The 13,710-nt window shown below is 43.6% G+C and overlaps 1 protein-coding gene across 6 annotated transcripts in view; it reads right to left on the bottom strand.

Annotated features, from left to right (window-relative positions):
* The window catches only part of GALNT13 (polypeptide N-acetylgalactosaminyltransferase 13), a 374,841-nt gene that overhangs the window by 199,454 nt on the left and 161,677 nt on the right, over positions 1-13,710 (bottom strand). For 5 of the 6 annotated variants that reach the window (XR_008309490.1, XM_053259309.1, XM_053259330.1 and 2 more), the window contains 3 exons: positions 9,764-9,930; positions 5,309-5,516; positions 1,092-1,262 (listed from right to left, as the gene is read on the bottom strand). Coding sequence is in view for 5 of the 6 variants with exons in the window: in XM_053259309.1 (XP_053115284.1) it covers positions 1,092-1,262; positions 5,309-5,516; positions 9,764-9,930 (546 nt within the window). In the remaining variant the exon portion in view is untranslated. The remainder of the gene's footprint in view (positions 1-1,091; positions 1,263-5,308; positions 5,517-9,763; positions 9,931-13,710) is intronic. The other variant, XM_053259345.1, reaches the window with a different exon arrangement.

Raw genomic sequence — 13,710 nt, 5'->3', positions numbered from 1 at the left:
ACAACTAGATTCATGTGAGGCTACACACTCTATTAAACATTCTTAAAGTCATTTCTAAAAGTAAACTGTTATAATCACTTTACTACCCACTTTCATCAGAAGGTTATTTCAGAACAAATAAACATAACGCGGAGAGGCAGGGAAGAGCTTCACCAATGTGTGTGGAGGGAGCATCAGGCGATAATCTAGAAGGCTGTGTTCAACTGTGCAGTGTTGGAGGGTATAAGCTGTAGATATAAATCCCTACTTCATTCCCAGGGCCAGTCCAGGTTTAAAGGGGATCTTGGCAAGATGACCTTTGGTAGACCCTTCCTACACGGTGGCCCCACCTCTTACTGTGGTGGCAGATGCAATGGGACACTTGGAGGAGAAACATGGCAAGCAGCAACCACTGCCTAGAATGCTGTTGCTGTTATTAGCTGCCATGCCAAGGGGAAAGGGGGCCCAACTGGCCAGTAGCCACACTGGTTACTGGATAGACCCAATCCTCGGGAAGGCAGACATTATTAGTTGTCCCCCATGGTGTGCTGGGCCCTTGACAACTGCCCAAGGATGCTTTGTGCCATCCCACCTTCGGCAACAACCTCTCATGCAAGCATGGGGCGGCACACATTCTTAAACCCTTTCCCACAGATGTCTACCCCTTGCCGGAACAGAACACATAAGTATTAGAGACCATCCTTAGGAGACTTCAGCAATGTTTTAGGCTCCAAGTCCATACTTTTCTGTGGACCAGTTTGCTTAAAACTACAGTCTGACCAATGTTACTAATATTAAACTTGCAAAACACAAACAGAAGAATGTTCAAAGGTTTTTTAAAAATTCAAATGGCAAGAATACAAGGCAGTTTAGAACACCTTCTCAGCTCTGATGTATTTCAAGGACTGATATATTTCATGGACTTTGTGAAAGTCCATCTTTTATTGTTATGATGATCTATGGATGCATTAAATCAATATTCTGTTTATAATTCTGATTAGATTTATGCAAATATATGACATTTCTACCAAATATGTACCAAAGTGGTAAACTTTGTACCATATATGTACAAAGTGGTTAACTATCAAATGTTCATTGTCCCTACCTCTTACCTTACAGGCAATGTTCTGTCTCCTTTCCTTCTGTCCATTTCCCTCTGGGGTACAGGATACCAACGGAAATTAAGTTTCCAGTTAAAACCTCCATAAGTCATGTCTGACCCAGCCATATATTCAAAAGTGTCATCACTGATCACATCAATAATTGGACAAACAACAATCTTCCTATAAAACAAAAAACAAACATGCATATATAGTTTCCGATCGAATGAAGTTTTCTGGCCCAAATCCAGATATACATGTGTACAGCTGCCAAGGCTCTGTTCCAGTAGAACAGACTGGGAAGCAGAGGACTAAATCTAGTAGACTAAATCTCTCCTTCCTGAACCACTTGCAACCACTGACACTATGGCCGGGTTCAGATGTAACATGAAACCAGAGTTAAATGGGGCAGAGGTTGGAACTCCAGTATGTCTGAGTTCGGGAAACTGTGGTTTCAGGCCAAAAGTGACCTGCAATTTGCCTCACCAAACTCCAATTTGAACCAATTTGACCCTTCGGTTTGCACAAAGGTTTGTCACTGAGACCTCTGGTATGGCCACTGAACCTGGATGCTGCCATAACCGCAGTTTTCTGCTGATTTTCAAACCACAATCATAGAGGTGGTGATGCTGACGTGATGCAGACATGGTGATGCAGACGTAGCAGCTCCATGCCTGTGGTGTTTCTTGCTGGCCAGCAATCTGAGCAGCAGCCCCATCCCTCCTGTCACCCTCTTAGCTGTGGAGTTGCCCGGCAAGAGGGACACCACCATGCTGCATAACTGGCTTGCCAGCCTGTCAAGCAGCACAGTCACACAGGGGCATTTCCTCTTCCAAATCTGTCCCTCACTCCCTGTACCCGGCAAGCAGGAGAGAAAGCAGATGGGATGACTAGATAGGCTCAAAGTGCTTTGCTCCCTGAGAAGGAAGCAACAATGGTGTACATTCACAAGCACAAACACTGCAGGTGACAATGTAAGCAGGGCACCCCATCATAGTGCCGGGAGTAGATATGCCTGGGGCTGGATTTAAAAGATGTGCATGTTGGACCAGGTACTTCCAGTCCGATGCACATCAGGGCGGCAAGGAGGTACGCTACCACCCCGCCGGACCATTTTTAAACACATCGCCGGTGGAGGAAATGCGGGGGTGGGAGGTAAGGGCACCCTCCCTTGTCCTTAAAGATAACTTCCCCCCTGCCGCTGAACTGGCCATTGCCAGTTCCATACACATCCCTAATGGCAACATGAAGAGAACACCCTATCACAGCTCCAGGAGGGAAGAAAATAGCTGGGTGGGTGTGCCTGAGGTTGGGCTTAAAAAGGCAGCCTCAATCAGGGATTCTGAAGTAGCTAAGTTCTATTTTTTTTCACAGAAGAGTTGGGGAAGGGGGGCCCAGCTCTTTCCCTTTGAGGGTTTGCAATCCCCAGGCTTACTCATTATCAGGCCTGGTCACCAGGGTATGTAGTGCTCCTATCAAAGGAGAGTGCCCACTACTTTGAAGACAGAGTATGCCAAGCTAGGGTGGAACGCACTCGCTCAAAAGAGTGCCAGGCCATGGGGACACAATTTCCCCGATCGGCAGATCTGCATACGGTGCAACGCTAGACTGAACCCGGGAATTCTGAATAGGCTTAAAGGTCTGTTCCAGAACCTGGTGTTCCCCTTGTTCATGCTTGAGGCCAGGCTATGGCACATGGAGTGTCAAAATCTTCTTTGGGTGTGTTCAAGACTCCACAGGGAGGAGGGTGTAGAGATTCTGTTCTATCTTTTACCATGTAGAGTTGGGGAGGGCCCTTTGGCGGGTTAGTTTAACTTGTGAGCATGCAGTCCAAAGGGAGACCTAGGGCTAATGTCCCATGGTCCTCCCCGGTAGACTGGCCCTCTCATGAGAGGGCAAGACTACCGACAGCAAGCTGCTGGTGGAGCTGGAGTTTGGTTTGGTCTGCATGGACTGCTTTGATGGGGTGATCCCTCACAGCACCATTCTAGGTAACAGTGGGACAGACCCCCCCAGGATCCTTTGCCCTCCTTCATCTACATTACCCCTCCTGGGAAATCATCATTTTCCCTTTGCTTCCCTGAGTAACAGGGAAATAGTGCCTCCAAGCCTGTCTGCCCTGAAATAGTACTTTTGTGTAACTATTTGGGTGCAGGGCTCTTTTGGGGGGCAGCAGCAGTGCCATCGCTGCCAGAAGCATTGCATGGCATTTAAAGGGATTTAGATGCCCTTTCCACAGCTAGGGCGGACGGATGGCTCTGAAAAGGCTTGAATACGCTTGGTTGGTTCCCTTTGGGATTATGGCCATCATGGCCGCTCCACTGACATGCTGACACTTTGCCCACAGTCTGGCTGTAGAGCTTGCTGGGATAGGCCTCAGTGGCTGGGCAACTAGGAGGGGCCCCCCTTGCCTGCAATTGGAGGCTGCCAAACCACAGCTGGACCAACATCTGAGATGCAATCTACAATTTAAAATTGAAACTGTGGATTCGCCAACCTCCGGTTTCGTGTTATGTCTGAACCCAGCCTATACTGGTTTTTGAAGAGGGCTTTGTGTACAGCTGAAACAGGTAAAGGGCTTCAATGAGCAGACTTGTTTGCCACACAATTCATAATCCAAGTATAGATATATTCACAAAAGCCTGCTTCTACAAGTGGATGGACATTGCTGGATTATTATCCATAGCACTTTAGGCACACCGACCTCCTATTGAACTTGGTGAGATTGAAACAAACAACTTGCTCTGGATTACACTTTCTCCCCTTGAGTTATATGTGCTTTGCTCACAAAATTAAACTTGATGAGCACTATATGGCGATAATGGAGCAAATCCCACAATCTGCAGCTGACAATGTCATACAAGGCTGTTATTGGTTTATCTTGGTTTTTAAATTCCAGCTGTATCAGTTTGGACAGAAATCAAAATAACTTTTCACGTGTGAGGGCCTGTCTGCTAGAAAACAACCTGAAACATGTATTTTTGTTGTCTCTAAGTAACCTAATGTGAAGCAAGCAAATGGAAGAAATTGAGTGTACATAATCCAAATTGTAAAAGTGAAAGCAAAGATGACAAATTAGTTTGACAATGCTATTAACAGCTGAGAGCCATAGAAACAACAACAAAATTGAGTTTACACATTACGGCTTGGTTCCATTTCTTACAGAAACAAAAAGCATTTCTGCCAGCACACCATTTTATTTACCCCACCCTCTTCCAGCTTCAGTTGCTTGTGCATCCTGAAAGTCAATACAGTGTGAGAAGTAGTGCCGCCAGGGATGGGAAAGGGAATTTACTCCCACACAAGTAAATTTGGATCCAAGTCAATGAATATCATGAGTAGCAGTATCAATAACTCAAATATAATTCAGAGGGTATTTTGAAACTATCATCATTAGTTAATGAAATCTTAGCGTATGGATCACATATGTCTTAATCTAGTAAATCTGCATATATTTGCTATAAATAAAATAATAGTTCTGAAGAAAAAGAACTCTATTTTAATATGACTATGCACACACACTGTAAATATTTCCTTCTTAACAAAGAAGGGCCTCATTTAAGATGGTCCATGCCACCTTTGCGTTTCTTAGTGACGTATTAAAAATCAGAGTGTTGTATCCTAAATTCAGCAGGCAGAAGGAAGATTACCCTCTTTCCCACAGCAGCCACTCCCCACAAGCCCTACTCCTCAGGAGCATCTGAAAGGTGCTTGTGCTGATTTGAGGAGCCCCTTCCTCCTCCTGCAGCATCCTGTGCTCCATCCCCAAGGGTTCCCCAACCCTAACAGTGGCTTTTGTGGGGTCTTAGGCAGCTCCTGTGGGAGGGAAGGGCTTGTACAAACTTTCTTATGCCCATAAAGGTTAGGATACAACCAATCAACTTTTTTAAAAAAATGTATTCTGTTTCATTAATGGTGACAACCTTTGTAAATCAAGAAAACTATTTGCAATCAGATAAAAGTTGAAGCCTTTGTAAAAATGTTTGCCAAACATTCATTTTAGAAGAGAACACAGAAAGATTATCTCAATTTGCTTTTTCAAAATTGGAAAAGATGACCACCTCAGGTTGATGCTTATATTCTCAGCACAGAAGACATTTCCCACAACTGAGAATGAAACTATGTGAGCAGAGTAGTTAGTAACACCCAATTAAATGGCCCCCTAGTTAAAGATCTCCTGGTGGGTGTTGCCATAATACAAGCGCTGTGCAACAGTCCTTGATTCTCACCTGTCTTCCTTTATTCTTGCCAGCAGGGGCTCCAGCCAGCCTAAAGTGCATTCACAGTGTGCATCCAGGAAAGTTATGACCCGGCCCTTGGAAGCTGCTGCTCCTCTAAGCCGAGCTCGAATCAGTCCTGACCGCTGTTCCATTCTAATAATTTTTACTGGCACTTGCAAATTTTTCACATAATTCTCTAATGGAGCCTTCAGAAAATCTGCCAAATGCAATTAAGAAAGAAAATACAACAAAGTGTTTGTTCATCCTAAATGCAGAAGCCAAGAGGAATACAGAATAGAATTGTGTAGTTAAGGCCATGCTGCTGGCTGAAAGAGTAGCTCCTTACAACACTCTAACATATAAATATGCAAAGGTCAAAAGATTCTGAATCAGGAGCGGGCGGGGGCGGAACCACACACACAGCAAGAGACATTTTGTCATTTATAGAACAAAGAAGGGGAACAATGCCAGCAAAGAAAGAGCAGGAAGCAAAGAGCACTGGGTGATGTTTTGAGTTGTGAGTTGAGGAAGGCTAGCAATAGCATCCAGTGTTGTAAGAATGTACCTGTGAATACCATGCCAGGAGAAGCAGGCCAAATGGAGCAGATGTAGGGTAGTCTCTTACAACTGATGTAAAGGTTAACTTGGGTATTCACCCTCCACCCACTCACCACACACACAAACACACACACACACACACACACACCCCTACCTCCTTGTGTGCTCCCAGAAGGCAGAGTACCTTAGGGGAAAGGAGAGTATGTGTTTCCAATATCAAAAGTGCAAAAGAAGGATCTTTCAAACGTCTGCAAAGGGATATTCCTGATATAGCAGAAAATGCTTCTCACAATTTTGATGCAAAGAGATGGCCAAATGGTCCCACTTATACTAATGGAGCAGAAGAGAACCACACTCTTGACTACTGGGAACAATTCCTCTTAGGGAAACTAGAGCTCCCTTCAATATTTGTCCTAATTGATTTATGATTTATCCTGCCTCTGAAACCCTGTAATATCCTTAGCAGGCTGTAGAAGACTCTTCACAGAACTTGCTTTCCAAGCACAGAAAGAATGTCTACCTGGCTGTAGAAAAAGAGATGTAACCAGTGTGGCTGACTGCTAAAAGCACAACCCTTCTGAGAACACAGCATGGATGGAGCAGCAGAAAACAGAATTAAGATTACTCTGGTCAAAGCAAAAGGCCTGAAGAATGAGATAATGGGGCCATTCACACAATTAGCAAAAATTGGGCTAGGAGATTTTTGCTATACGTGAGAACCCAATTTTTGCTATACGTGAGAACCACCGGGCTCATCTACGAGCCCGGTGGTTCTAGAGCGGGTAACCCACTCGGGAACCCCTGGTAAAAAACCAGGTTTGCGGAGTGAATGCTCTGCAAGCCTGGTTTTTAGAATCGTGAGTAGCCACGGTGCGGCTTCGCGCTGCACCTACTCATGAGTAGACCCCCAGCCAGGGGGCGAAAAACCGCCTCCCGGCTCGGGGGTCTCCCCAGTATGCCCTGCGCACTCACGCAGGGCATACTGGTGCTTGGGGGAGCACGCGGCCCCTGAGTTCCCCAGCCCCTGTCGGCTCCATCATGGAGCCAGCAATCATGTGGGTGGCCGATCTGGCCACCTAGGGCTCCCTTTCCTCTCGTGAGCGGGGAAAGCGGGCTTAGCCTGCTCTTCCTGCTCACCCTGCAGAACCAGGTGTTGCGGATCGTAAGACTTGGCTCAATATTTGTCTATTATAAACATTCTTAGCGCATCTTTCTAGGGGAGAAGGGGGGCATAGCTCCTTTATATACAGAAGCTCTGGTTCAATTCCTGGCATCTCCATGTAGGGATAGGAAATATCCCTATCTGAAATTTGGGAAACCTGCTCCTTGTCAGTGTAAACAATGGTACGATGACCTAGATGGTACAATGGTTTAACTTAGCATAAAGCACTTTCATAAACTCCTAAGACACCCCAAGACATCTTAAAAGCCAAATAAAAATATGATTTTGCCAAAAAATATGAGACAGAAAACAGCAGAGAGCAGCAGCAAGTCAAACTGTATTACTGCATTTTCAAAAGCCATCTAAGAAAGTTTTCGTGATGTGCTAAAAGACCAAAAACAATGTGGGCAAACAGGCTTCCTGGAGGGTAGGGTTTCAGTACCTAGGGCCAGTTGCTGAGAAGGCCCTTTCCTTTTGATCCACACCACTTCCAGTGAGAAAGGGGGGTGGGGGGACAGAGCAGTCTTGTGCAACCCAAGTAGGTGGGAAGGCTTATATTGGCTACAATCCAGTATAGATCATGGTCCCAGGACATTTAAAGTTTTAAAAGGTCACCAGCAATACTCTGAACTGAGCCCAGAAAAAACTGGAAGCCAACTGAGACAGTAAAATACTTAAATCATGTGCTCCAAGTCCCAGTCAGGTCTCATAGAACTGCATTTTGGGCAACGAAAGGACACAGCTGACATGTCAGTCTAAGCTGCAAAAAGGTACTCCTGGCCACATCACAACCTGAACATCCAGGTCCAGTGCCAGATCCAGAAGTAACCCAAAGCTGCAGACTTGATTTCTGAGAAGAGGGGCATTCAAAACAGGCTGAAACCCTAACCTAGATGGTTCTTCTGTCAATATACATACATCTTGTTTGGATTAAGCCTCAGTTAGCCCATCAAGTGCTTTCACTACTTCAGACATGGGTTTAAGACCTGCACTGGCACCCTGGAGGGCAATGGAAAGGAGCAATAGAGCTGAGTTATCTACATATTGAGTACCCCATACCCAATTTCCAGACAATCTCCAACAGCTGCTTTATGTGGATGTTAACACAGGGAAGAACCCTGTGGAATCTCTATGGGATCAAGCAGGATGCCCTCAGTACCACCCTCTGAGACCTATCCTCCAAGAATGACCAGAGCCATTGTAAAACCATAACTCCCAATTCCATTCCAGCAGCCACCCTCAAAAGAACTAACAGGAATACACTTCTCCATGTCCAGGTATATGGCATTCATCAGAATGACCAAGGCAGTCTCTGTCCCAAAACCAAATCAAAAGCCAGAAAACAAACAATCCAGATAATTGGTCTTATCCAGAAACACAAAGTAGATAAGTAGCCACAATATGCTTTGAGAACGACATATTTGTCACTGATCAGTATTATTTAAATCAATAGGATATAATGGTATATTGATAGATCAATAGGATTTAATTTTTTAAAATTTTGTTTTAATATGTGTTTTTGATTTTAATGTAAACCACCCTGAGCCATGTTAGGAAGGGCAGTATGTAAATAGAATAATAAATTTTTAAAAAATGAGGGGTTCTGAAAGACCAATTCTAACAGAGATTCTGTAAAGCCACAGGTTAACCCTCTCTCTTAACAAGGGATTAGCAAGCCTCTGTAAATCAATGAATGACGAACCCCAGAGGAGAGCCAATAAACCACAATGGGAACGGATTACAAGTGGTAGGCCAACCTCTCAAAATATTCTCTCTACATCCTCTGATTGTACAAGCTGAAGAGTATCCATAGAAACTTGACAAGTGTCAAAGTTATGATGAACAAAATTGATTTTATCTGTGAAGTATTTTGCAAGTTGGTCACAGTAGGCTATCAAGGGATCATCTATCTTCTCCAGGGCTCAACGCTTATCAAGCCTCTCACCACTCGAATTGGCCCTGCTGGATGCCACTGCACAGATGAAATGATGGCAGAAAGCAAGCTCTCTCTTTACCTCCATCACTTTCATGGAGGATGCTCGAAAATGAACTCCAGCCTGCATGCAACAGGTTTCAGTTCAAATTTCCCTTCACTTTTTTTAGCTGTTATCTCTGACATTTCATCATCTCGGGCTGTCTGGAAAACCAGGCATAAGAACATCAACAAACAGATCCAGCCTGTCCACTAGGTGAACTAAGCGGCCACCTGAGGTGCCAAGTGGGTCACATGCCTGGGTCACATGCTACTAGCAAGTGCATCACCCATTAGAGCAAGTGAGCAAGCTGGTGCTCCTCGTCCCTGTTACCTGGCTGGCCGTCCACTTGCTCCCATCGCCGCTTCCACCCGCTGCTCCTGACTCTGCCAGCTGCTTCTGGACAGCTGGCCTGCTATAGTGTATTATAATCACATTGCCACGTAGCATGGCAATGTAATTATAACACATGGCAGCAGGCCAGCTGCCCAGAATTAGCTAGCAAGGGGAGCAAGTGGGTGGCCAGGCAGGCAAAGGGGACAGCCCACCCAATGGGAGGCACCCACCCACACGGGGAAGGGGATGCCGAAGCCAGGTTTTGCCTGGGGTTCCACCACCTTGGGCCAGCACTGTCTCCAAAGTTTTCAAAGTAATGCACTTAAACACAAAAGAAAATGAAAACCAAAATCACATTCCTATCACTTTGCTTGTCATGTTATACTCAAATTATTATTTATTCATCATCATATTTTTATTTATGTTCATTCATACCTCTTTCACTGGCGTCATCTACCAAGATAATCTCTGAAAGTAGATAGTGTGGAGACCGATTCATAACACTGTAAATAGTTCGAAGCAAAGTGCTCCAGGCTTCATTATGAAATACTATGACCACACTTGTGTTTGGTAGTTCATCAGGGTAGACTTTTGTCTTGCATCTGTCAAAGACAAGAAAGGAGGCTAATTTATTCAGAAATTCATTCTGTGGCACTAAATAATGACATACAAGTTAATCAGGTTCTAGAAGCCCGGCCTCAAGGTTGCTGCACTGAAGGTAGAATGAGAGTGGAATATTAATCTTCCCAAACGTGCAAAACAGATTCCCAGAGATAACAGATGGAACCAAGCAGTGGCTAAAAGGGATATTAGCATTAATCTCATGAAAAGCACCCCCTTAAGATACTTTACTACTCTCAGACAATACATATAATAAGAATAAATACTTAACTATAGCAAGTTAAAAAAAAGAATCATCCTAACTAACTAACTATGTCATTTACACCACAAACTTGCATGTGCACACACATTTTTACACTGTTTAAAAAATGTTCTCACATTTCTCTTCCTCATCTCTGAGGGCTAAATTAAACTTCCAGTTTGACTGATATGGCTTTGAACCATGGCCAATATATGCATTATTAGAAATCTGAACCAACAAAAAAATAAAACAAGCTTCCAGACTGACATTATAATATTTAGTAATCTGTCCAGGAGATTATTCTTTAACACACCTAACATACCGGCTCCAAAACACCTATTACAGATAGGTTGACTAATGTAATCTTACATCTGACTGATATAATGGAAATTAGGAAAGTTATTTCAACAAGAAGGAAGTAGGGTAAAACTGAACGTTTGAAGGGTACCTTGGTCAAGGCACCAAATCTAAATTTGAGCAATGAAACCACGGATGTTGTTAATGAACCCAGGGTCTGGAGTGAGAGGCAATGTTTCAGGCTGCAAATTGTTTTGTTTTTATTTCTGAATTCATTGTGAGGCTTTGAGAGAGCTGATCTTGTGGTAGCAAGCATGACTTGTCCACTTAGCTAAGTAGGGTCCACCCTGGTTGCATATGAATGGGAAACTAGATGTGTGAGCACTGTAAGATATTCCCCTTAGGGGATGGAGCTGCTCTGGGAAGAGCATCTAGGTTCCAAGTTCCCTTCCTGGCTTCTCTAAGATAGGGCTGAGAGAGACTCCTGTCTGCAACCTTGGAGAAGCTAGTCTGTGTAGACAATACTGAGTTGGATGGACCAGTTGGATGGATCAGACAAGTGATCTGACTTGTATCATACAGCAGCTTCCTATGTTCCTATGAGAACCGAACTTGCCCCAACGTTTGTTTGCATAGCCCTTATCTGGGTTCAGTTCTTTGGCCTACAGCTACAGTATGATGGAATCTTGGTTGTTTGGAAGCATGATGCAATGAGATCTTAGGAACTGGTGATTATTAAAAAATAGATTACACAATAAAAGTGAGATGCTTGTATGACAGCGTAGCTTATCTCTGCTCCTACCTGATGCAGAGATCCAACCACTTTGCACATATGGAGCTTCCCAGTTTGGAGGTTCCCAAACAACTCCAATTTATATATATATGTGTGTGTGTGTGTGTAATTTCTTTACGCCTTTAGGTTCATATGATACAAATGCTATAAGTTTAGAATGGAATAAATTGAGACTGGATAAAGTAAAACCAAAAAGATAAAAGCATTTATTTAAAACAAAAGCAAGTTGGTATGTTCTTGTAAGGTTTCCAGTTTAAAGTTATTAAGTAAGAGCGGCTAAAGTTAGAACTTCAGTTCAGCCCCTCTCACAATGTAAAAGCTAATTACCCTAATTGCTCCTCCCCAGTGGACTCGCTGATACTGTCTTGCAGCAGGTGTTGTAACAGGATTCAGGTCTGTCTGTAATAGAGTAGGCCTCAAATTTCAAGCTTGTCTGATGTTGCATGCCTCAGTTTGCCTCACCACTCAGGATTTTTTCAATTCACCTGATATTCTTCACACTCTGGTTTAGCTTGAGTACATGGTTCTCCTTCTGGTCTGTGAAGTTTTGCATTTTTTAAAAGTATTGTTCGATATTGTTTATATGTATTTTAAAATCCATATTTATAGAGATGTGTAATCTTACTGTAAGTATGTGGGGTGGGGGGGTATGGTCAGAGGAGTTGAGTGACAGGGAGGGTGCAGCAGCAGCAGCGAGACCCCTGCGGGAAGGATAGAGAAACACTGCTTAGAATGCAGAGAGAGAGAAGGGGGGAGTTAGAGATAAGTTAGTCAGTGGGCAATTAGTTGGTGCAGTTAAGAGGGGAGAGAGGGTGAGCTGGAGGCTTGGAGGAAAAACCGGTTTACTGAACAAGAAATACTTCAAGGAAGAGAGAAGTGGGGCTTAGACAAAGGCAGGGGAGTAAATCTGCTCTCTATAGGTAATTCATTGCCTGTGTAATAAAAGACCTCAGAAAGGAGATAGGTCAGAGACAAGGTATCCAAGCAAGGCACCCCAACCCCAAGGTGGAGAAAATAAACAAGGGAGGAACTATAACTGCTCATGATCTAAATAATATCAACAGCTCTGTAAGTTAAAAGTTAAGAGTTTCGACAACACCCATAAACCATTACACTTCTTTTCTTCTAAAACTCATAACCATTGTACATTAATAATATGTGATGAAACAATAAAACCTGTTATTTTAGTGTCATCAAGGAATAAAAACATTTCATTTCCTCTCCACATCTCCAGAAGAGACCCCGCACAACCACACACAGAGAGAGATGCTGATTTTGGTCTCAGATCCTGCCAAAACAGATCTGAGCAGTAGCAGCAGAAATACCCAGAGGTGGGGCAACCCTCACATGGTCTGATATCCTCGTGTCAATGTGCCCACAAAGCTTTCCTCTTTCTAAGCCTCCTTGCCAAAAGATATTCCCTGATGCTTTAGCAGGTCCCCCTCTGGTCTGTCTTTATAAGGCCCGAGAAGGCAACAGTGACTCAAAAGGCTTCCTAGGGTATGAATTCTTAACCTGGGGTCCATGGGGTAGGTCCAGGTGGTACATGGAAAATCTTTGCTGCACTAAATTTAAATGGATTCCTAAATTTAAATGGATTCCTTTAGATTTAAAATAAATTTAAATTTATTCCTGGTCAGAAGAAAGTTCTTGAAAATAACTTTCTGGAGTACTACTCCACTCCAATTTTACTGGCGTCTTATGGAAAATATATTATATAAATTGAGAGCCAGCATGGTGTAGTGGTTAGAGTGCTGGACTAGGACCGGGGAGACACGAGTTCAAATCCACATTCAGCCATGGAGAGTCAGAAAAATCCTCAAGTCCAAACTCAATGGTGGGAACATCATACAAGCCATAAACACCTGAGCTATACCTGTTATTAGATACACTGCAGGAATAATAGACTGGACCCAGGCAGAGCTAGAGATGCTAGATCATAAGACCAGGAAAATAATGACCATCAATCATGCTCTGCACCCCTGCAGTGATGTAAATAGGCTATACCTCCCTCGCAGCTCAGGTGGAAGAGGAATGCTGCAAGTCCATCAAACAGTAGAAGAGGAGAAAAGAGGCCTTGAAGAATATATAAGGGACAGTGAAGAAGATGCACTTCAAATGGTCAATAACAAGAAACTATTCAACACCAATGAAACAAAACAGGCCTACAAGCAAGAACAAGTCAAGAACCGAGCAGAAAAATTGAGAAATAAGCCACTGCATGGTCAATATTTGCACAATATAAGTGGAAAATCAGGCATCACCAAGACCTGGCAATGGCTTAAGAATGGCAACTTGAAGAAAGAAACAGAGGGTTTAATACTGGCTGCACAAGAACAGGCACGAAGAACAAATGCAATAAGAGCAAAAGTAGAAAAATCCACAACAAACAGCAAGTGCCGCCTTTGTAAAGAAGCAGATGAAACAGTG

The sequence above is a fragment of the Hemicordylus capensis genome, chromosome 1 (genome assembly GCF_027244095.1).
Source record: "Hemicordylus capensis ecotype Gifberg chromosome 1, rHemCap1.1.pri, whole genome shotgun sequence".
Lineage (NCBI taxonomy): Eukaryota > Metazoa > Chordata > Lepidosauria > Squamata > Cordylidae > Hemicordylus > Hemicordylus capensis.
Note: the sequence above shows the minus strand (reverse complement) of the source record. Positions and strands in the feature narration are given on the sequence as shown.